This window comes from Aquarana catesbeiana, linkage group LG02 (genome assembly GCF_042186555.1).
Source record: "Aquarana catesbeiana isolate 2022-GZ linkage group LG02, ASM4218655v1, whole genome shotgun sequence".
Classification (NCBI taxonomy): Eukaryota; Metazoa; Chordata; class Amphibia; order Anura; family Ranidae; genus Aquarana; species Aquarana catesbeiana.
Genome location: NC_133325.1, coordinates 1,968,213 through 1,989,389, shown reverse-complemented (window position 1 = coordinate 1,989,389; position 21,177 = coordinate 1,968,213). Strand labels below are relative to the sequence as shown.

The 21,177-nt window shown below is 44.2% G+C and overlaps 1 protein-coding gene across 1 annotated transcript in view; it reads left to right on the top strand.

Annotated features, from left to right (window-relative positions):
• LOC141130067 (uncharacterized) overlaps positions 1-18,268 on the top strand; it is a 587,573-nt gene extending 569,305 nt beyond the window's left edge. Inside the window, 3 exon segments of the mRNA XM_073618036.1 lie at positions 16,941-17,485; positions 17,487-17,705; positions 17,762-18,268. Of these exon segments, the coding sequence (XP_073474137.1) occupies positions 16,941-17,485; positions 17,487-17,705; positions 17,762-18,268 (1,271 nt within the window).
• The last annotated feature ends 2,909 nt before the right edge of the window (positions 18,269-21,177 follow it).

Genomic DNA, 21,177 nt, shown 5'->3' with positions numbered 1-21,177 from the left:
AATACTTTGCAGCAGGGCTCGTTCCTGCGTTCCAACTAGAGTGTCTGTGAGGGGTTGCAGTGTTGTGGCACCAGCACCAGTGCCTAAGGCCTAATTTTTCAGCTCCTGTTCAACAGGGGCATGTAATTACAATTCTTGATCTAATATTTCACAGCAGGGCCCTGTGAGGGCTTACAGTGTTGTGGCCACAGCAACACCTAAGGCCCAAATTTCTGCTGAGTATATAGGGCAGGACCCTACTTTCAAACATCTAACTTACAAACGACTCCTACTTGCAAACGGAAGGAGACAACAGGAAGTGAGATGAAATCTACCCCTAGGAAGGGAAATTCTTTCCTGTAAGAGTTAATATGGGAAAACAATTTCTCCTTTCCACTGATGCTTTCCAATCCTTGTTCCACAAAAAAACCCAAATTTTCAAAAAACATTTTTCATTGGGACAAAAAAGTGAGGTGAAATCTTCTGAAGAGGAGGAAAGACAGCAAAACAAATGTCACAGGGGTGATAACCCTTCCCTATGTTTTCCAAAAAGCTTAGAAAAGATTTTTTGGCTGGAGCTAAACACGTTAAAAATGTTCAAAATTACAAACAGATTCTACTTAACAACAAATCTACAGTCCCTGTCTTGTTTGCACCGCCTGTATACTGCTGTTCAGAGTATATAGGGCCTGGTGGCCCCACACCTTTCCTTATTTTAATTTGGGTGCGGGGTTCCCCTTAATATCCATACAAGACCCAAAGGGCCTGGTAATGGACTGGGGGGTACCCATGCCGTTTGTCTCACTGATTTTCATCTATATTGCCATGACCCGACATGACATTAAACCCGCAAGCAGTTTTAAATGAGATTTTTTCCTTTAAAAATGACATTTGGTGCAGGGACTGTTCTAAACATGGGAAACACGCGTCACTTTACAGGCATACTATAGACACCCCCCAGGTACGATATTTAAAGGAATATTTCACTTTTTTTTTTTTTACTTTAAGCATCATTAAAATCACTGCTCCCGAAAAAACGGCCGTTTTTAAAAGTTTTTTTTGCATTGATACATGTCCCCTGGGGTAGGACCCGGGTCCCCAAACCCTTTTTAGGACAATACCATGCAAATTAGCCTTTAAAATGAGCACTTTTGATTTCGAACGTTCGAGTCCCATAGACGTCAATGGGGTTCTAACGTTCGTGCGAACTTTCGGTCCGTTCGCGGGTTCTTTTGCGAACCGAACCGGGGGGTGTTCGGCTCATCCCTAGTAGGGATATTGGCCTGTAGTTCGCAACTGATGATGGGTCTTTACCCTCTTTGGGTATGACAGAGATGTGGGCCACTAACATTCTAGAAGGATCAAATTGGGCATCAGCTAATGCATTGAATGTAGTCAGGAGTGTAGGGAAGAGAATGTCAGCAAATGTTTTATAGTATTGGAGAGTGTAACCGTCAGGGCCAGGACTTTTGCCAAGCTTCATTTGTTTAGTTGCCACTTCTATTTCAGTTAAAGATATGGGTTTGTGAAGTTCTAGCTTAAGTTGGAGAGATATTGGCTTGGGGCTATATCTGGAGAGAAAAGATTTAATGAGATCAGAGTGGGCTTTCTGGACATTCTGAGACATTTGTTCAGGACGGAGGTTGTATAATTTTGAGTAAAAAGTCTCAAATTCCCTAGCGATTTCGTCATTCCTGATCAGAAGATCTCCCTTGGAATTGCGTATGTGGTGTATTCTGGTGGAGGTTTTAGCAGATTGGACCGAGCGTGCCAGCAAACGGCCGCATTTGTTCCCTTGCTCGTAAAAGATCTTCTGGCCGAGGATGTAACGCCTGTCAGAGCGTTTGTCTAATTCTATTTTAAGAAGAGCGCGTGCGTGAGATAGCTCTTGTAAAGTAGCAACTGCTTGCGTTCGTTTGTGTGTTCTTTCTAGGGATCTAATTGTTTCGATGAGAGAATTAACAAGTTCTTGGTTTAATTTTTTGGTTTTAGCTGCCAGAGCAATCAGCTCTCCCCGGACCATACACTTGTGAGCCTCCCAAATGGAGATAGGGGAGATTTCAGGTGACAAATTCTCAGCAAAATAGTTGAGGATGCACGTGCGTATGTGGTCTAGGGAAACCGGATCCCCGAGCAGTGAAGGGTTAAATCGCCACATTTTAGTTCGTGGTTGAGTTTCGGGAAAGGACAGTGTAATCGTAATGGGGTGGTGGTCTGATAGGAACATCGGTTCTATCGTAGATTGTTTTAAAAATGGAAGGTCGGATTGGGAGAGGAAAAAATAGTCGATTCTAGAATACTTTTGATGCGGTGCAGAGAAAAATGTGTAATCTTTTACTGTGGGTGATAATGTGCGCCATGTATCGTGAAGGGTCAGGTTTTGTAATTGGGTTTTGATCTGACGTAGAGCTCTGTATGGTAGGGCAGATGAGCCTGAGGAAGAATCTAATAGTGGGTTCAGGGGAACGTTAAAATCTCCTCCAAGGAGAACTAGGCCCTCCTGGAAGGACGCCAGACGATCACAGGTATCTCTTAGGAAGGAAACTTGGTGTTCATTGGGGCAGTAAACGTTTACCAATGTTATTGGTTTGTTTGCGTACTTCCCTTTGAGGAAGATATATCTGCCTGCCGGGTCAATCAATGAGTCTGAAAGAAGAAAGTTTGCATGTTTGGAGATTAATATTGAGACGCCTTTCGTTTTGGCATCTGGGTTGGTGGCATGGTGAGCTGATCGATATATGTGATTGGCGAGTTTAGGTATTGTGTCGGAGCGGAAGTGGGTCTCTTGCAAAAAAATAAAATGAGCTTTGTGTTTAGAAAGTGATGTCAAGACCTGGGAGCGTTTCTCAGGAAGGTTAAGATCTTTTACATTTAGGGATATACATTTTAGCGTCAAAGACAATTCGGTTAACGGTTTCGATTGCATGGTTGCACTCTGTTTGCGCTTGGGGATCAAGCCCTACCAAAGCGTAATGCGGTAAAGAGTGGTAGACAATGTGTGAGGGCCGTCAAGGCGGGGGCGGGGCCCGTCAAATCCCGGAGCCTAGGGGCAGAGCAGGAGAGAAAGAGAATTAGTGAAGAGGAAGTAAAGAAAAAGGGGAGGGAAAGAAAAAGAAAAAGGGGAGAGGGGGAGTGAGGAGTAATAAAGCGGGAGTGAGTCTGGGGTGTAGGAGTGGAAAGGAAAGAAAAATGGGAATAGAAGATGGGGAGGAGAGAAAGAGAGGGAGGGAGGGGACGGTAGTACAGGGGAGGGTAAGAGAGAAGAAAAGAGCCGAGCAAAAAACACACCAGAGGTGAGGCTTGAAAATCTGCCTCACCTAGGGGAAAAAAAGTCCTGGAGTATCAGCTGGTGTCCTGAGGGACTTGCTGTGTGGGGGAGTGAAAAGAGACAGGGACCTTAGATCGGGTGCGGGCCGGGGGACAGACCCGCTATTCCGCTTAGGAGAAGAAATGTAAACTGTGGTTTTGTGGGGAGCCCACTTAACATTTTACTATACTATAGAACCACCGGGATCATAGTAAAGGATCCCAAAAATAGGAACAATTAGCATTTTTTAGAAAAACATAAACATAACAGGAGGTATAGCCTATGGACTGTATACCTTACTATTTCAGCCATGTAATAAGCGTATCAAATAAGGGGAAGAAAATAACAGTATAAACCCCCAAAACAAATACAAGAGTACAAACAAAAACAAAAACAATCCGATGCACACTGTGGGAGAGTTAACTAACTTAAACATTTCCTGCTAAACGAAAAGCTAGTCACTATCTTGAGAGAAAAACTAAAATGGCAATTCACGTGAGGAGAGATAATGAGAGGGACAAGGGGGGAGAGGGGAGGGATGGATGGGGAGGTCAGGAAGGAGGGGTAAAGGGAGAGAGGGGGGAAAGGAAGGAGGGGGAAGGGAAGGGGGGGGGAGGGAGGGTAAGATAATTATCCACATTTAGACTGAAGGGTCAAAATGTGCAGTAATGTGATTGCAAGGCTATTGCTTGTTCAATGCCCCCCTCGGGAGCCTCAGTAGTCTGATAAGGTACATTGTATGTGTTCTAACTCCCGAGATAGGTGGTTTGCTTACTGAAGACCAGGGACGTCTGGATTAATGGGGTCTCTCCTTCCCACCCTATGGGCAGGCTGTGCAGGAGGTGATTAGAATTGAAGTAAGAGGGTGGAACCCCCAGGAGGGGCACCTCAGGTCGGGCAAGAACAACGTCCCTGATGATCAGCATAGCCAAAAGTCTGCCTTCGCAAAATACATATATTCGTTTTCAATAAGGATATCATTCTTTATGCATTGTGTCTGACCGTTAATAGCGTACATGCTTTACCTACAGTTATGAGTGAGGAGATAGTACATGTCCATATCTTACAGTGAAAGAAGAAAGGCAGATCGTATTTTGTTCTTTAAAATGTTAAGGCAGGGTGATTTTGGCGTATGGGCAGTTATGTAAAAAAATAGGCAAGATCTGCTGTTCTTTGACCCTCGAAGAGGGTATTTAAAGCCCTATAAAATATGGTAGGATAAACACAAATAAAGCAAAAAAAAAAAAAAAGGGGGGGGGGGGAGGAGAAAAAGAACCCGTTTGAGATGACGGGAGTCTCCATGGAAAAAATTATGGATCTGGTACTTCGATTCCTGAGTGTTATTTTCCAGATGTAGGCTTGTCGGGCTTGTGAGATGTGGGGGAGTCACTGCGTGTAACAGAAAGGTGAGGCTGGAGAGGGACGAATCGGGTGGGGGTGAAAGGTGCCGGAGAATGTCAAGTGGTTGCATTCCTGGTGCGTAGCATATTACACAGCACAAAGTGGGGGGGCGATGTGCATCGGGGGTTAATTCAAAAACTCACTGATGTTACGACATGGCTGAGTGGGTACAGTCAATCCTCCAGATGGTTGCATCCCGGGGGGGACGGCGGTGTACGAGCGGGACTTCGTTGGTAGAGATCTCGACGGGATGAGTGTGCTTTCGGAGATGTCGATCCTGCCTTGCGTCTACGTGATCTCTGGCGTGGTGCCTTCGGGGATGGATTAAGAGAAACCGGGTGCCATGGTTCCGAGGGGAAGAAGAGGTCATACCATTCCGGAAGTTCGATCCGTGGGAGATCGAGCTGATCGCAGAAATTCTTCAGATCATCTGGTGTGCGAAGAATAGCAGAGCGTCCCCTGGTGGACGCAGATAAGGCAAAGGGGAATTTCCAGCGATATTGAATGTTCCTAGTGCGTAGTGCATCCAATAAAGGTCTTAGGGCTCTTCTGTTTTGTAGCGTAATCTGTGACAAGTCCTGGAATAGTTTTATATCAGCCCCGTTAAAAATTACTCGTCCTCTTTCCCTGGCTTTCCGCAGAATTTCCTCCTTAAGGGGAAAGTTCACCAGACAACACACAATATCTCTAGGTGGTTTGTTTTCCCTGGGCTGTGGGCGTAGAGCACGGTGGGCCCTTTCCATATCAATAGGTGAGTCTGCAGGTCTTCCTATTAAATCATTGAATAGTGCACATAACGTTTGCTGTACTGAATTTGGATCAACACTTTCAGGTATCCCTCTTACTCTTATGTTGTGCCGGCGGCCACGGTTATCAAGGTCCTCCACATGCCTGTGGAGGTCAAACATTTGGGAGAGTTGTGAATCATAGGCAGATTGAACCTGGCGAATGGCCGCTGCGTGAGTCAGGGTTGTTTGTTCTACCGTATCAATGCGGTGTGCAATCGCCTGCATGTCCGATTTCAGGTCATCAATAGCTGCTGTCACCGTGTTTTTAATATCCGACGCTACTTTTTCCAGGTTGAACAGATTGAGCATGTGTGTTCGCCCGGTGTCAGTTGTAGAGGTACCCATGGTCTGCATGTCGGGCATTTCAGTAGGCGAGGCCGGCGCTTGGGCCTGCGAGACCGCGTGTGCGGACAGTTTTTGGGTACGGAATATGTCAGGGATGTTCCTACTGAGTTGCGTACCTGAGTCCCTTGTGGTACGAGATGTTGAGGAGCTCCGGGTGGATCTGCTCATGCTGATGTCGAGGTGTGGGCTCCCCTTCAAGCTGAGATCTGTCCCCGGATCGCAGGAGCTCTTAGCTTATGCTGCCATCACGGTCTCCGTCCAGGCCACGCTCCCGAGTTTCTGTTTTTATTGTTTTTTTTTTTTTAACCTCCTTCTATACGCTAATCTCAAAGTGACTGTATAGTACAGGGGAACATTTAACTTAATCTAGCTTACAAATTGTGCATATTATTTGTTGATAATGGCAGCCATGTCCTGTCTAGAAAAGTTTGTAGCAGTTTATACTCTTAAACATAAGAGCAATGAATTTGCCTGTGATGCTAGATTCAGTGGCGGCTGGTGAAGTTTTAGGATGGGGGGGCACCAGACCCCGCCCTTCCTTTTTGACCCCTCCCACTTGGTGAAAATGGGCGTGGATTCAGCGAAATAGTGGGCATGGCTCTAAGGTGGTGTGGTTAGCATCTGAGATGAACGAGGGATGGAGGGAGAGGGAGAGAGGGACAGCAGACCCAGATCCTACACAACAATAGAAATGTGTATTCTAGAAAGTTTAGCAATCAGCAGATAAAGATACTCCAAACACCTGGTGTTAGCACTTCAATCATCCCGGCACCATGGTTGTTATGGTGTCAGGATGATTGAAGCGCATTATTTCTATTATTACTTTGTAATATAAAATTAAATCATTCAACTCACCATAATGCAGAATCAGTGGGAGCCCCGAGTGTGTCACTAGCCACGTCGCCTACAACCAGATGCCATCAGGCGTCCCCAGCAGTCTGTCCTTACATCAGGTGCCCCCAGCGGCCTGTGTCACATCAAATCCAGCCTCTGTCACATAAAATGCAGCCTCTGTCCCCCAAATGCAACCTCTGTCTCCCCAAATGCAGCCTCTGCCCCCCCCTTAAATGCAGCCTCTGTCCCCCCTTAAATGCAGCCTCTGTCCCCCCCAATGCAGCCTCTGTCCCCCCCAAATGCAGCCTCTGTCCCCCCCAAATACAGCCTCTATCCCCCAAAATGCTGCCTGTCCCCCAATACAGCCTCTGTCCCCCCCAAATACAGCCTCTATCCCCCAAAATGCTGCCTGTCCCCCCAATACAGCCTCTGTCCCCCCAAAATGCAGCCTCTGCCCCCCCAAATGCAGCCTCTGCCCCCCCAAATTCAGCCTCTGTCCCCCAAATGCAGCCTCTGCCCCCGCAAAATGCAGCCTCTGTCACCCCCAAAAGCAGCCTCTGCCCCCCCAAATGCAGCATGCCTGTGTCCCATTAAATGCAGCATGCCTGTGTCCCCCCAATGAAGCCTCTGTCCCCCCCAAATGCAGCCTCTGCCCCCCAAAATGCAGCCTTTGCCCCCCCAAATGCAGCCTCTGCCCCCCCAAAATGCAGCCTCTGCCCCCCCAAATACAGCCTCTGTCCCCCCAAATGCAGCCTCTGCCCCCCCAAATGCAGCCTCTGCCCCCCAAATTCAGCCTCTGTCCCCCAAATGCAGCCTCTGCCCCCCCAAATGCAGCATGCCTGTGTCCCATTAAATGCAGCATGCCTGTGTCCCACTAAATGCAGCATGCCTGTGTCCCCCCCAATGAAGCCTCTGTCCCCCCCAAATGCAGCCTCTGCCCCCCCGAAAATACAGCCTCTGCCCCCCCAAAATGCAGCCTTTGCCCCCTCAAATGCAGCCTCTGCCCCCCCCAAAATGCAGCCTCTGCCCCCCCCAAATACAGCCTCTGTCCCCCAAAATGCAGCCTCTGTCCCCCCCCCAAAATGCAGCCTCTGTCCCCCCCAATGCAGCCTCTATCCCCCCAAAATGCAGCCTCTGTCCCCCCCAATGCAGCCTCTGTCCCCCCCAAGAAAGTTTAGCAATCAGCAGATAAAGATACTCCAAACACCTGGTGTTAGCACTTCAATCATCCCGGCACCATGGTTGTTATGGTGTCAGGTTGATTGAAGCGCATTATTTCTATTATTACTTTGTAATATAAAATTAAATCATTCAACTCACCATAATGCAGAATCAGTGGAAGCCCCGAGTGTGTCACTAGCCACGTCGCCTACAACCAGATGCCATCAGGCATCCCAAGCAGTCTGTCCTTACATCAGGTGCCCCCAGCGGAGTTCCTCCTTACATGCAGCCTGTGTCACATCAAATGCAGCCTCTGTCACATAAAATGCAGCCTCTGTCCCCCCAAATGCAACCTCTGTCTCCCCAAATGCAGCCTCTGCCCCCCCTTAAATGCAGCCTCTGCCCCCCCTTAAATGCAGCCTCTGTTCCCCCAATGCAGCCTCTGTCCCCCCAAATGCAGCCTCTGTCCCCCCAAATACAGCCTCTATCCCCCAAAATGCTGCCTGTCCCCCAATACAGCCTCTGTCCCCCCCAAATGCAGCCTCTGCCCCCCCAAATGCAGCCTCTGCCCCCCAATTCAGCCTCTGTCCCCCCAAAATGCAGCCTCTGTCCCCCCCCAAATGCAGCCTCTGCCCCCCCCAAATGCAGCATGCCTGTGTCCCATTAAATGCAGCATGCCTGTGTCCCCCCCAATGAAGCCTCTGTCCCCCCCAAATGCAGCCTCTGCCCCCCCGAAAATACAGCCTCTGCCCCCCCAAATCCAGCCTTTGCCCCCCCAATGCAGCCTCTGTCCCCCCAAAATGCAGCCTCTGCCCCCCCAAATACAGCCTCTGTCCCCCCAAATGAAGCCTCTGTCCCCCCCAAATGCAGCCTCTGCCCCCCCAAATGCAGCCTCTATCCCCCCCAAAATGCAGCCTCTGTCCCCCCCAAATGCCGCCTCTGTCCCCCCAAACACAGCCTCTATCCCCCCAAAATGCTGCCTGTCCCCCCCAATACAGCCTCTGCCCCCCCCACATGCAGCCTCTGTCCCCCCCAAATGTAGCCTCTGTCCCCCCAAATGTAGCCTCTGTCACTTCAAACCCCCATTATCCACACAGCGGTACTTACCTTGGGTCTCCTGCGGTGTATCCTTCACACTGGCAGCAGCATTCTTCCTGTTTCCTCTCTCGGGCGCAATGAGAGAGAGAAGCAGGAAGTGACATCTAACTCAGGGCAGATGTCAATCAAATCTGAAGCGCCAAGTAGCTTCTGCCCAGCGCCTGTAGTATCTATTACTATGGCCGGGCGGAAGCTACTCGGCGCTTCAGAAAATGCCACAAGGCGGGCTAAACGCCCACAAATGCAGTGCCACGTATGCAATCTCGTGATTGCATAGACGTGGCGCTTCTCATAAGTGCACTGTGTCCGGCGTCACACTGTGTCTGCCGTCCGAACACAGTGCACTTAAGGACCTTTTTTTCCTTTTTTTTTTTAAAGGGCCAGTAATAAAATGGACGGGCTGCCACTGGCTAGATTACAAGGATCGCATTGGGCCTATGTCCTATGTTGCATGCTCAGATAAGGGTCTGGTATGGATTTTGGGGGCATCCCCACTTCATTTTTCTTTTTTTTTAATTTTGGCGCAGGGTTCTCCTTAAAATCCATACCAGACCTGAAGGGCCTGGTTTGGATTTTGGAGGGTCCCCCACGCATTTTTTTTTTTAATTTTGGTGCAGGGTTCCCTTAATATTCATACCAGACCCAAAGGGCCTGGTAATAGACTGGGGGGGGGGGGGGTGATTTTTATGTATATTGTTGGGTCCCAAAAATACATTACAGTCACAAGCAATTTTAGATTACATTTTTTCCTTTAGAAATGTCATTTTGCTGTAGTACTGTTATAAACATGGGAAAGATGCGCTACTTTACAGGCAGACTAAGGACACCCCCCAGGCACAATATTTAATGGAATATTTCATTTTAATTGTTTTACTTTAAGCATTATTAAAATCACTGCTCCTGAAAAAAAAAACCTTTTTTTGCATTGTTACATGTCCCCTGGGGCAGGACCCGGGTCCCCAAACACTTTTTATGACAATAACTTACATATAAGCCTTTAAAATGAGCACTTTTGATTTTTCATTTTCGGGTCCTATAGACTTTTGCCTGTTTGTAAAAAATCCTTCAATTGTTTGGGTGGTATACCACACATAAATTGTACATAATGTCTGATATTTATCTGCCTTGTGTGACCTACCATTCACTTATGTATGTGTTACATATGTTTATTTCATGTGGTACGCCCCTTGTATTACTGTTATTATTATTCCTTTCCTTGTTTCCCCACCCATCCCAGTTTTTGCCAGGACATTCGCTCTCAGGCTTGAGGGCTCAAATTATTATTTTTTTATGCAAACTACGAGATGTAGTTTCCTAGGCAGGGGGAGGATGTAGAACCCTGATGTTTAGGAAGGGTTGTCCTAAATTTATGTGCCGAGTGATAGTTGCCTTGGCCAATTGTTAGGGGTCAATTGATTTCACCCTAATTCTGAAATTGCTGCACTTCTCACTTCTGGCACTAGGTCGGGTATCTGGTGACATTAGATAAGACACGGGCATTGCAAGGAAAAATTAGGAATAGATGGGGTGTCTCAGCCAATGGGCAGGGATTTTCTTGAATCCCTTGGCCTGCTGGGAGAGCCTATTTATTTGGGTGAGGTCAGGTGAATGGTGTTCTCTGCCACCTGGACAGCTGTATGGGTGGATGTATGTTGTGCGGCCCCGGGCTGCTAGGCCAATGCCTGAGGCCTATCCCAGGGACATTTGGCTGCTAGGCTGTCTGAGGGCCTATCCAGAAGCAAGAGAGCAGTGAAGGTTTAGAGTCCAACCAGAAGTGATGGTTCTGCCGGCTGGAGAACCAGTAGTGGACGGAGGTAGAGGGGAGGCTGTCGCCACTAATGGACCATCCACCTTATTACCAGGGACCACTGTGAGTAGCTGAAGCAATTACCAGAGTATCATTCTCACCAACCAGGGACGGTGAAGAATTGGGAAACTTCAGCAGGTGCCAAGCCAGGGACTGACCGGCCAGCGGGGTGACACTTGAGGAGTATCTGTGAGTGCCAAGTTAGGGACCCAGCAGGGAGGCGGGGGTGATGCTTGAGGAAGATACTGTGTGAGAAGATTGAAAGAGCTCAGGGGATCCAGTGGCAGTGGATCAGCAAGTCTAGTGAGAGAGACTGGGAGGTCAGTGGAGTGAAAAACTATAAGGGGAAATTGTAGAGGAAGTGAAGAAGTTCATTACATTGCGTGTTAGAAACTGTTATAAGACTGTTGCCATAGAAGATGGTGGCCATACTTGTGCAGATGTGGTGTCTTGCTGGATGCCTTTCCCTGCATGGCTGTCTACCTATAGAAGTCTCTGTATCTGCCAATTAACATTGCAACTACTAAGGGTGTCCTGGCCTAACCCTCTCTCCCACAGTTCTGTTCAAGAAACAATAAATCTCTTTGCATTCAAGAAGTCTCTGGCGCCCATTAATCTACCTTATCTTGCACCCACCATGCCTCGTAATGCACTCTGCATAGAAGGATGTCAGCTCTGCCTAACTCTGGTGGTTCTCATTAGAACAAAGCGGGCCCGGGACCTTACTACATTATAATTGATGTCATTTTTATTATATATTCAGAGTGGAAACCTCAGTGATTCTGAAGCTGATGTTAAAGAAGAGATAAAAGAGGAGGATGATGAGGATTTGGTTATGGAGGAGTCAGAGTTCCTAAAAGAACACAAAGATCTGTACCAGGACACCATGGTGGAGTCATCCAGCTACATGAACCCCCCAGAGAGATGTTCCTGTCCTCTGTATTCACGGGATTTCACACAGGAAGATCACACCATCGATCATTATTACAATGTTGGTGGGATGGAGCATCTAGAACATGGATGGGGATGTGTGGATTTTATATATGTGATGTCACAGTAATAAAGCTTATATCTTGCAGATTATATTTTCTCTCATTTTCCTTATTTAGAGTGGAGATCCAACCGATATAGAATTTGAGGTTAAAGCAGAAGAAGAAGAGATGTATGTGAGGGATGATCAGCAGTCTATGGAGGAGGATGGAATAACGGGGACATTTATAGAGGAGGACACTCCTACAGAGATCAGAACAGGTGGGTCATTAACACTTCCTCCACCCATACTGCTCACTGATTGGTCCAGAGTAGGGTGGGGACTGGGTTATATCAGCCTTTAATACCCTGTTCACTTTCCTGAGCTGTTTTCCCCATCCTGTAATATTGTATTTCTCTCGGATAATCTTCCTTCTCTGTGCTGCAGACACAGTTCATGTATCTAGGATGATTCTAAAGAAAAATTTGCGCTGGGTGAACACGTGTTAAATGATAAATAAATGAAACAACCTGTGAAAAGGTAACCTGCAGCTGGACAATATAACCCTGATAGGGGGCACCAATAAAATATATGTAAAAAAGAGTGCAGCGCTGGATAAATAACGTAAGCAAACTTGTTTGTGAATATTAAAAAAAATGCAAATGAATAATGCAATAAAAAATATATATAATAAACCTGTGATCAAAAATGAATAAAAAAAAAAATATATATATATATATATATATATATATATATATATATATATATATATAGCAAAAAATTAAGTGTCCATAAATAATAAAAAATGATGAAAGTGACTTTGTTGCAGAATATCAGAATATATATGTGACTTCCACCGCAACAAACGCCCGTCACCTTGAAAAGATTAAAGGCATACCAGACAGCCTTTTTAAAAAGTCATGAGGACACCAATATCGAAATCCTAGGTGCTTCCTTTCAGTGGGTAATCATCATCTGTCATGAAAAGGAACTTCCTCACAGATATCCGGGTAACACTCCAAACTGCTCACCTCTAGATTGATGGATAGGTATTGGCAGAGTGAACCATATGCATTCACTATCGATCCAATCAGGAGACCGCTACCAGCAGCGGTGAATGTCCAATAAAACAAAGAAGAATGGCTCCAATGGTGCAGAGTGATAAAACTTTTACCCAGGGTAAAGACGCACACACGTACTGTGTATGCGTGAACCGTTCTGACACGAAGTGGAGCCTTTTTTTAAATATCCTTGCAAGGATTTGACTTTGTTCTTATGGATGCCTTATGTCAATTTTAAATAAAGGAAAGTTTTATCACTTTGCACCATTGGAGCTTTTCTTCTTTGTTTTATTGGACATTTACCGCTGCTGGTAGCGGTCTCCTGATTGGATCGATAGTGAATGCATATGGTTCACTCTGCCAATACCTATCCATCAATCTATAGGTGAGCAGTTTGGAGTGTTACCCGGATATCTGTGAGGAAGTTCCTTTTCATGACAGATGATGATTACCTGCTGAAAGGAAGCAATTTTTTTGATATATATATATATATATATATATATATATATATATATATATATATATATATAATTTTTTTTATTATTCATTTTAGATCACAGGTTTATTATATATATTTTTTATTGCATTATTCATTTGCATTTTTGGTAATATTCACAAACAAGTTTGCTTACGTTATTTATCCAGTGCTGCACTATTTTTTACACATATGTATCTAGGATGGATTTATGGAGATTCTGGGGGTTCAGCTGGGAGTAAAATATTGATTTTCTCTATAGGTGTTGCTTGTCTTAGACATCTGAGGTATGTGTCTTACATTCTGTCCCATACCCGGATCTAGTGAGATCTCTGACAGAGGAATTCTCCCGGGGTTACTAGTCCTGTTGTTTGCTGGCAGTGCCGGGTGGAGGGATATGTCTGTATAGCAGAGGTAGGCAACCTTAACGAGGAGGAGATCTACCTGAACAACATGGGAAAAGTCAAAGATCACCAGGCACAGTATTGCCCAGTGTCACCTCCTCAAACCTGATTTAACCTCTAATTGCCATACTACTGTGTCACAATAATGTGCATTGCACCGCAATCATGGGTGTAAATCAGGTGGTGAGGAGGCAACATATCAACTCCTCACCACCTTTCAAACACATTTGGATCACTTTTCAGAAGAGCAGCAGTGTACCACCTGCCAATTTTAACCCATTTATGTAAATAAGGGCACTCTGCATGCGCCCCACAACTTCATGCTGCTGTAAGGTCCAAATGGTTAAAGCAGGTGATGAGAAAGCAACAATGCTGCCTGATTTAACCCCTTCTTTTCGGTACTGCACAAGGTTGCAGGACACTTGCAGAGTGGCCTCGTTCACTTGAATAGGTTTTGCTTGGCAGGTGCGACACCCACCAAACATGACACCCACCAACCATGACACCCACCAACCATGACACCCACCAACCATGCCAACCATAACACCCACCAACCATGTCACCCACCAACCATGACACCCAACAACTATGCCAACCATGACACCCACCAACCATGACACCCACCAACCATGACACCCACCAACTATGACAACCATGTTATCCACCAACCATGTCACCCACCAACCATGACACCCACCAACTATGCCAACCATGACACCCACCAACCATGACACCCACCAACTATGACAACCATGTTATCCACCAACCATGACACCAATCAACCTTGTCACCCATCAACCATATCACCCACCAACCATGTCACCCACCAACCATGTCACCCACCAACCATGACACCCACCAACTATGCCAACCATGACACCCACCAACCATGACACCCACCAACTATGACAACCATGTTATCCACCAACCATGACACCAATCAACCTTGTCACCCATCAACCATATCACCCACCAACCATGTCACCCACCAACCATGTCACCCACCAACCATGTCACCCACCAACCATGACACCCACCAACCATGACACCCACCAACCATGACATCCACCAACCATGACACCCACCAAATATGACACCCACCAACCATGACACCCACCAACCATGACATACACCAATCATAACAACCATGTCACCCACCAGCCATGACACCAATCAGCCATGTCACCCACCAACCATGTCACCCACCAACCATATCACCCACCAACCATGACACCCACCAACCATGACACCCACCAACCATGACATACACAAATCATGACATCCACCAACCATGACAATGCATATAACTCCTGCTACAGCTACGACATATGTACACCCCTGGCCACTGCAGCTAAAGGGGATGTGGTTGGGACAGGGGTGATAAAAACGCATTTTTACTATGGGGTTTTACCACCCCTCAAACTACAAATGTAAATGAACCCTTACTGTTCTGAGCACCCAATAAGGCTGCTTTCACACTGATGTGCTGCAGTTTACCTGCACCACAGGTGCAACACAGTGCTTCTGCAACTGTCCTGGGTTAGCTGTACTTTGTCATAGACTTCTATTATATCCTGCAGGTGTGGGGCACTTTCTAAAAGCGTCTCAAATCTCCTGCATTCAGAAAGTGCAGCAAACCAACAGGATATAATAGAAGTCTATGTATAAGAGCAGCAAACCAACAGGATATAATAGAAGTCTATGTATAAGTGCAGCAAACCCGCAGGATATAATAGAAGTCTATGTATAAGTGCACCAAACCCGCAGGATATAATAGAAGTCTATGTATAAGTGCACCAAACCCGCAGGATATAATAGAAGTCTATGTATAAGTGCACCAAACCCGCAGGATATAATAGAAGTCTATGGATAAGTGCAGCAAACCCGCAGGATATAATAGAAGTCTATGGATAAGTGCAGCAAACCCGCAGGATATAATAGCAGTCTATGGATAAGTACAGCAAACACGCAGGAAAGCTGCAGGTACACTGCACTGCACCCACGGTGTGGGTAAACCGCAGCACACCACTGTGAAAGCAGCCTTATACTAATATGCTTGGTGTATTGCTTCACCTTGACCTGAAGATCTCTTCCTTCTGTTGCTGCAATGGCCGTGATGACGTTAGATTGCTATGCCCTGCCAAATGTGCTGACATCATCACATCAGGGATTGGATCAGTGATCAAGCCCCTGATGACCTCATCTGTGGTGTGTTTTTTGTATATGATTTAAAGTGCCAGCGCTGCATATTGTGGAGGAATTCTGCCATACCTCATATCTGGGTATTATGTGAGCAGCTTCCTGATTACTTATTTCATTTCAGGGTGGAATGAGATTATAGTGTTTTAATTTTATATCTGATGATGTGATTGGAGCACAGACTTTTACATGTTGATAATAATGTGATAACATCCTCAAACTTTGGAACCTTAAACAGAAAGTGATAATGAAGGAGGAGTCAATAACCCAATAATGGTGGTCTTCAGGATCTGTCCAGTCTTCATCTTGGTTGTTCTCCCTCCATCCTCACTCTCTGACCTCTGGTGGGGCTCAGCCCCGCTGTTATTCATCACTAAATCAGGGAGTTTAGAACTTCTTGTGTTGGGAAGATGGCAATGAGTGTTAGAGGGGGTGGGGACACTCATCCTATAATCCCCTCATCACTGTCACTCCTATAAAAGACAGTTCTCGTTGTGTCCTCACTCTCTGACTAAGGTCCATGAATAAAGAAATGAACTGGTAGGAGATCAGAGGACCCATTTACTAGTTACCTTGAGGGTGGAATTGTAAGATCCTCAGAGACAAAGCTGCCTGATGTGGGCGGAGTCCTGGTTTAGGGGAACCAATCTGCTCATGTCTAGTAATAATCTTTGTATTTCTATTTTAGTAGATGGACGGGAGATGAGGAAAACCTCAGAGGATTGTCTCACTTTGTCTCCAGACTGTGAAGTAGAAGATGAGGACATCACACAGTATAGTCCAGGAGAAAACCCGATTACCTCAAATGTCCATCCAGCACCACACAGTGTAGATGGACCATCGTCTTCCTCTCATCCTGAGGAACCTCAGACTGTGAGGGACGGGGCCGTCCTTCCAACAGAGAAGAGGTTTTCCTGTACTGAGTGCGGGAAGTGTTTCAATTATAAATCCAAGCTTAATGAGCATACAAGATCTCATTCAGGAGAGAAGCCGTATTCTTGTCCTGAGTGCAGGAAATGTTTTTCACAGAAGTCCAATCTTTCCAAACATCAGAGATCTCACATGGCAGAAAAGCCGTATTCCTGTCCTGAGTGCGGGAAATGTTTTTCAGACAAGTCTTATCTTTCCTTACATCAGAGATCTCACACGGGGGAGAAGCCGTATTCCTGTTCTGAGTGCGGAAAATGTTTTTCACAGAAGTCCCATCTTTCCAAACATCAGAGATCTCACACGGAGGAAAAGCCGTATTCCTGTCCTGAGTGCGGGAAATGTTTTTCAGACAAGTCTTATCTTTCCACACATCAGAGATCTCACACAGGGGAGAAGCCGTATTCCTGTCCCGAGTGTGGGAAATGTTTTTCACAGAAGACCTATCTTTCCACACATCAGAGATCTCACACGGGGGAGAAGCCATATTCCTGTCCTGAGTGTGGGAAATGTTTTTCAGACAAGTCTTATCTTTCCACACATCAGAGATCTCACACGGGGGAGAAGCCATATTCCTGTTCTGAGTGCGGGAAATGTTTTTCACAGAAGTCTAATCTTTCCACACATCAGAGATTTCACACAGGGGAAAAGCCGTATTCCTGTTCTGAGTGCGGGAAATGTTTTTCAGACAAGTCCAATCTTTCCATACATCAGAGATCTCACACGGGTGAAAAGCCGTATTCCTGTTCTGAGTGCGGGAAATGTTTTTCAGACAAGTCCATTCTTTCCACACATCAGAGATCTCACACAGGGGAGAAGCCATATTCCTGTTCTGAGTGTGGGAAACGTTTTTCACAGACGTCCAGTCTTTACAAACATCAGAGAACTCACACGGGGGAGAAGCCGTATTCCTGTCCTGAGTGCGGAATTTTTTTTTCACAGATGTCCAGTCTTTACAAACATCAGAGATCTCACACTGGGGAGAAGCCATATTCCTGTCCTGAGTGTGGGAAATGTTTTTCAAGGAAGTCCCATCTTTCCATACATCAGAGATCTCACACGGGGGAGAAGCCGTATTCCTGTTCTGAGTGCGGGAAATGTTTTTCAGACAAGTCCAATCTTTCCACACATCAGAGATCTCACACAGGGGAGAAGCTGTATTCCTGTCCTGAGTGCAGGACATGTTTATCTAGGAAGTCCAATCTTTCCACACATGAGAGATCTCACACAGGAGAGAAGCCATATTCCTGTCCCGAGTGTGGAAAATGTTTTTCAAGGAAGTCTGATCTTTCCACACATCAGAGATCTCACACAGGCGAGAAGCCATATTCCTGTCCTGAGTGCGGGAAATGTTTTTCAAGGAAGTCCTATCTTTCCACACATCTAAGATCTCACACAGGGGAGAAGCCATATTCCTGTCCTGAGTGCGGGAAATGTTTTTCAAGGAAGTCTTATCTTTCCACACATCAGAGATCTCACACGGGGGAGAAGCCACTTTCCTGTCTTGAGTGAGGGAATTGTTCCTCATTGAAGTCCTGTCTTCCTGTACATCATAGATCCCATACAACCCTCGAGGTGTATTAGTGCCTTGAGTGTGGGAAATGTCTTTTATATGAATGTTGCTGGACATCACAGCTCTCATGTGGGGAAGAAGAACACCCTGATATACACCTCAGATATACTCCATGGCTGATCTCCATCATATAAGAAGGGGGATATATTTGTGGTGAGTGTGTGAAGGGGGGTGTGAGTCCCTGGATGTCCTTTATTATTGGCCCGTACACAGGGAGGACTTGTCTCACAAATATCCCACTTATATTGTGTTTTATCACTCTGTGTCAATGTGCTATGTCTATCTAAACAAGGATGGACACTGTCACTTGTCATTTGTAACACTTTGTATTTTGTAACTTCCAATAAAAACTATTAAAATATAAAAATGGAGTCATTGCCTTTCATTGATATGTGATGTAAGCTTTGCAAACACTTAGTGTTCTCATTTTTTTTAAATTGTTGAATGAATATGACAGGAATTCACCCAGCTGTGATGAATGTTGTCCATATTTTATCTCATACAATGATTTCCTATGACCATTGGCTCCTTCTAGTGGCCATAGTGCGGTATTGTATTTTCACTAATGTGAAGTCTTTTACAAACAAAAGTTCATTATGGCCACTAGAGGGAGCTGACCATCATAGGAAATCCCTTTGTTAACCACTTCAGCTCTGGAAGGTCCCCCCCCCTCATGAAAAGGCCATTTTTTCTAATTTAGGGCTGTGCTAAATAGCGCTGGAAATTGCTTTTTTATGCAAATCTTTTTAACATTTTTTATTACATAAAAATATATATATATATATATATATATATATATATATATATATATATATATATATATATATATATATATATATATTACAATATATATATATTACAATTTTTAATATATTTATTATTTACATTTTATATAAATAAAAAATGTTGAATTTTTTTGTTTTACTTTCTGCTATAATACATATTAAATATTTTTAAAGAAATCTAATTTTTTCATAAATTTTGTCCAAAATGTATTCTGCTACTTGTCTTTGGTAATAAAAAAAATCCCAAAAAATGTATATTAATTGGTTTGTGTGAAAGTTTTATAGCATCTACAAACTATAGGATAAATACTGGAATTTTTATTATTATTATACCGGTAATGGTGGTGATCGGTGACTTATAGTGGGACTGTGATAGTGCGGCGGACGCTGGGTGGGAACTGACTAGCTGACACTGACATCACCAGTGACTCTAATACAGAGATCAGTGATAATACTATACACTGATAATGTCAAGTACTAATGCGTAAACTACAAACCTCAGACCAATAATATAAGTAAGCAACAAATAACCGATATAGCTGCCACCATAAAGGTGTTCCCACACCAATAAAGGAACTCTAACAAACAATGGAAAGTGGCGCTTAATCAAATCAATTAAATATGTAAAACAACTAAATATAAATGGAAATTCAGTGACAGAGAATCCAATAAATACTCATGTCTATATCATTATTCTTCCATTACATTGAGTGACTAAGATAAACGTAAATCAAAGTTACTTCAAAAAATGGATCCAAACAGCTAACTCCCAAAAACGACTAATAATGGAGCCTCACAGACGGAGAGTAAGTGTATCCGGAAGAGAATCTAGCAATAAATTTTCTATAAATGCATCAAATAAAAATGACTAACGTGATTTATGACATAATTATGTGAATAAATCAAAAGCCGATGAATACCACCTTACAATAATCAGATGTATAAACAGTAATGTGCAATAATTGTGTAGATTAAGCAATTGTAAAAAGTTAATTAAAGCATAAAAGTAAATATATATATAACATGTAATCACATTATGCCACAATTGTCAAATGTGAAAAAAATAAACAAATAGGTAATTAAGGTCCAGTAATGCGTGTTTCAAATAGTGAAACTAGAGTGCCATACAGATGAAGTCCCATATACAATACAATCCAAATTGTGACAATCTCAATAAAAACATGTGAAGGAAATAGTTCATCAAAAGATTCCCAGTGCCATCAATTCATTAAGGGTGTAGATAAAGTATATTCCCCAGCCTCTCACCTCAGGGCTGAGCAATTGTGATCATTTAAATATTAACAAGTGAGAAAATAGTTCATCAAAAGATTCCCAGTGCCAAAAATCAATTCAGGGTGTACATAAGGTGTAGTTCCCCCAGCCTCTCACCTCAGCGTTGGATCAGCGTTGGATCCATGAGCTTCGTACATTGGCGCCATCAGGGCATAATGTGGAATTTGATCTAAATTGCTTCATTTCCAGTTATTGAACTTTATTATGCAACCTTAACTCCACTACTTTCCATTACTAGCAATCTCTTCACCCTCTCCTTTTTTCATTGAAACTATCATTTTTATTGTCCTTTTTGTTAATTAATGAACACATTTTAGTGTTTTTTATTGGATGTTATATGAATTTCTATTACTAGATTATATAATATAGATGTTCGATCTGAACCTCTATGTACCTGGCTCTGAGGTAGCTTTTTAGAAAAGTGGTTGTATTTTGTATTTTGTGTATTTTTTAGTAAGCTATAAATATTTTTATTCACTTTTAGTAAGTTAAAATATTTATCTAATAAGCTAGAAATATTTGCGTAGAATTAATTATAATTATCTAATAAGCTAGAAATATTTGCGTAGAATTAATTATAATTATCTGCTATATGCATGATAATTTTCTTGCTGTTGATTCTTTATGCTGCCAGGTCTCAGGAATATTCTATTTGTCCACTAGATGGCAGTTTGAATGTAAAGAGTAAGAAATCCATTTATGTGGTTGTTTGCATTATTTTGGCTGCCCACTAGAGGGCGTGTATCAATTTTATATTTTTATTTCCTTCT